Source organism: Glycine max, chromosome 2 (assembly GCF_000004515.6).
Source record: "Glycine max cultivar Williams 82 chromosome 2, Glycine_max_v4.0, whole genome shotgun sequence".
NCBI lineage: Eukaryota > Viridiplantae > Streptophyta > Magnoliopsida > Fabales > Fabaceae > Glycine > Glycine max.
Window position 1 is genome coordinate 7,063,070 of NC_016089.4, and position 4,090 is coordinate 7,067,159.

Below are 4,090 nucleotides of genomic sequence, written 5' to 3' on the forward strand. Positions count from 1 at the left end.
TATCTAATATTTTCACTTGTCATTATTTTTCCTTTAGTGGTATATATTATATTTTATATTTTATTGCTTTCATTTTTCTTTTCCGGCACTTACATGTGACACAAAGATATGAGAACCAAAGCGACTTTCTGTCTTCGTTTTTTTTTCAACCCAATTAAAACCCAATTAAAAAAATGAAAGAGTTTAATTTATTTATCATAATGCGTAAAAATGTAAAATATTTTTACATGTACATTTAATGTGAGTTTACTTTATACATTATATATATTTCTTTTTCTCCTAAAAATCAAAGTGAGTTATCAATAATTCAAAGTATTTATTCAACTAATTGAGTTAAACTTTTTTTGTCTTTATACATTATAATAATAGATAAGATAAAGTAGTTATATATTATGTAATATCTCTTTAAATTTTTTAATAAATTAAAATCACCATAAAATAAAAAAAAATAAACAACAACAATTTACAGCACTCGGAGTGAAAGCTGCTTCAGCTTCATTAAAGTCTCTTTATTATCATCCCTTTTTTTTCTATGATAAAATAGACAGAATTTAAACTCCACCCAATAAATAAATAAAAATATATAATAACCTCAAGCACACCCTGCGCATTAAAACCCTTATATAGTATTCACCTTGTCTTCTATTATTCATTTTTCCCCCTCTAGCTGTAATTGCATAGGGAAACAACATCTCTATAGCTATATGCAGCTAGGAGACTCAAGTGTGTTGGAGATCTCCTCCCATACCGAGCCCGAGATGGCGGTGGTGTCGCCACCAGAAGAAGCACCACATGAAGGCGGCCACAACAGTGGTGGTGGTGGTGGTAGTGATGAGATGATTGGGATGGATTTGGATGCAAATTCAGGTGAAGGAAATGAAGGTAACAAGATGAGCTTTGGAGGGAACCGGTGGCCCCGTCAAGAAACTTTGGCTCTCTTGAAGATAAGGTTGGATATGGATGCAGTTTTTCGAGATTCAAGTCTTAAAGGTCCACTTTGGGAAGAAGTTTCAAGGTATATAAATAAATAAATATAATTTATATAATTCAATTTCGATACATCTAAATCTAATCTCTCAACTCATCTCTTTTCATTTTTTTTTCTTTTTGGAGTCACTTCAATATCTTTTTCTTTTTGTGGGTTTGAAGAAAGTATATATATATATATAAACTTCAAGCTCCAATTCTAGATCGTGCATGGAGATCTATGAATTGGTTTTCAATTTCCAGTTCAGACAATTAAAAATCATTTTCCTTCATGTATATTCGAGCCGTTAAGAGCTGTTTTTTTTTCTTAATTAATTACATGCACCATCAACTTTTGAAATCAGCGAATCTTATTCTTCCAGTCTGAGATAATACATATTCAATACGAACTTTATTTTAATTAACTCAAATTTTTATATTTAAGTGTCAGCCGTTTATAAACAAGGCATATATAAAATGGACCCATGTTTGAAATGAATCATCCGTGAGTTTTTCGGTTTTCTATTGATTTGCTCTTAATTTTTGAACCTCTCTTCTTTGTTGCCTTTCATATCGTTTTCATTGTTTTTTTTTTATTTGTCTTATCTGTTAACTCTTTTAAGCATATGAACCATCTCTTCTGTTGTTAATTTAGTACATCAAGGCAAGTACATTAAGTTGTCTGGGATTTTTTAGCCTTGGTTATGTGAAAGCATTAGCTCATTTTTATTTATAATTTTTTTCTCAACTCATTTTTCTATTGGATAATGTTGAAATTTGATCTTTCTCTCTCTCCCTCCCTTTCTACATCTGAATATCTCTAATTTTATGCATAAATCTTGCCACGCAGGAAATTGGCAGAGCTTGGATATCAAAGGAGTGCAAAGAAGTGCAAGGAAAAATTTGAGAACGTGTACAAGTACAACAAGAGAACCAAAGAGAACAAAAGTGGCAAATCACATGGAAAAGCCTATAAATTCTTTGATCAATTACAAGCCCTCGAGAACCAATTCACAGTCTCTTACCCGCCAAAACCACAACCTACTTCTACTTTGACTACAACAAACACATTGACAAGTGATCATGGTAACAAAGTTATCTCTTATGTCACACCTTTTCCTTCCACAAACCCTACTCTCATTCCACCTTCTCCACAAACCAACACCAACACCACTACCACCACAACAACAACATCCACTACCGACCCTAGAGACTCATCACCACCACAAACCAACAACAACAACAATAGTGTCCCACATTCTTTGCCAAACATGAACGCTCCTTTCTTAACCACCACCACCTCCACCTCTTCCTCCACAGCATCAGATGAAGACTTGGAAGAGAGGTATAGGAGGAAGAGAAAGTGGAAGGACTACTTCAGGAGGCTCACTAGGAAGGTCTTGTTGAAGCAAGAGGAGATGCAAAAGAAGTTCTTGGAAGCCATGGACCAAAGGGAGAGGGAAAGGGTGGCACAACAAGACAATTGGAGGATGCAAGAAATGGCAAGGATCAATAGGGAACATGAGATTCTTGTTCAAGAGAGATCAACAGCATCAGCCAAAGATGCTGCAGTCATTGCATTATTGCAAAAGATGTACGGCCAGCAAAACCCCACACAACATGTTGAAGTAGAGCCACCACAGCAACAGAAGCAAACAATGCCACAATCACAGCCTCCAATATTAATGCCAAACAATAATTTTGAGGTCAAGAAAATGAATAATGGTCACAGTGCTACAAGTACTACTACTACTACTACTTCTCCGGTGAGTTCTTCTTCTTCTTCTCGGTGGCCAAAGGCCGAAGTTCATGATTTGATAAGGTTAAGGACAAGTCTTGAAATCAAGTATCAAGAGAATGGACCAAAGGCTCCATTGTGGGAAGATATATCAATTGCAATGCAAAGGCTTGGGTACAACCGGAGTGCAAAGAGATGCAAGGAAAAATGGGAGAACATCAACAAGTACTTCAAGAAAGTTAGGGAGAGTAGCAAAGAAAGGCGTGAAGATAGCAAGACATGTCCCTATTTCCACGAGCTTGAAGCTCTATACAAAGAAAAGGGAAAATCTCAGAACCCCTTTGGCATGTTTCAGAATATGACGCCAAATGAGACGATGATGATGGAGCCATTGATGGTGCAACCGGAGCAACAATGGAGGCCTCCACCTCAATCATTGGAAGAGGGTATAGGGAAGGATAATGCAAGTGAAGAATATAATCAAGAAAAAGAAGAAGAAGTAGAAGAAAATGGTGGTGATGATGATGATAATATTGAAGAAGATGGAGATAGTGTGGAAGATGCAGGACCAAACCCGTGTGAGATTGCGACAAATAATTAAACGTGCTTCAGTGGACACCGTTGAAGTAGACAAGATAAGGAATTTTCTGAATGGAGAAAAATTTACGTGTGTGCTTAATTTACTTTTACTTATTTCGGAAAAAAATAGTCCTTTATTTTTTTTATCATTTTATTAAACTTCAAAATGTGATTATTTCTTAAGGAAAACAATTGTTGGGTATAGTATAGTCATTCAATTTTTATTTTTCTTATGGGGTCGTAAGTTGTAACACCTGCAAAAAAAAAAATTGTCATAAATTGTTGACATTAAAGACATGGCACAAACACCTGCGCCAGAAAATTCAATTCTTTAATCATGATTCATGACCTATCTAAAAGTATGGGGCTTCTGTGGCTGCACATAACATACCCTATCTGAGGAGAGACTTTTTCTGAGCATGGGGTATCTTAAAAGGTGATGATTGGGGTAGTGGGTCAGATTTCTGCCGCCATGAACTATATTCAGAGGCCTAACTCCAAAAACAGCCACATGGGCCAGCAAAGCAGCTATAGTGGGGTGTACAATGTGTTTCGGACTGATAAATTACCAATAATGTTTTTTTTTTTTTAATTCTTACAAACTTTTGATGGGTGAACTTGTAATTTGATACTCAACAATATAATCTACTAGCACTTAGGTTTATGAAAGTATTAAAATTTTTTTAAAAAAAAACTTAAAAGTGTTATTTTTCTATCATTTTACTCTTGTTAAAAAAAAAAACTTTTTGTTAGATCGAGTTGTTAATGTTTACATCTATATGACACACTATGTGTAGACATCTATGC

The 4,090-nt window shown here is 35.1% G+C and overlaps 1 protein-coding gene across 1 annotated transcript; it reads left to right on the forward strand.

Moving 5' to 3' along the window:
- Positions 1–586: 586 nt before the first annotated feature.
- LOC100807507 (trihelix transcription factor DF1) lies at positions 587–3,487 on the forward strand. The gene is made up of 2 exons (XM_026125004.2): positions 587–1,015; positions 1,817–3,487. Exons 1-2 carry the CDS (start codon positions 705–707, stop codon positions 3,303–3,305), a joined length of 1,800 nt encoding a protein of 599 aa, XP_025980789.1. The 5' UTR covers positions 587–704; the 3' UTR covers positions 3,306–3,487.
- Positions 3,488–4,090: the final 603 nt, after the last annotated feature.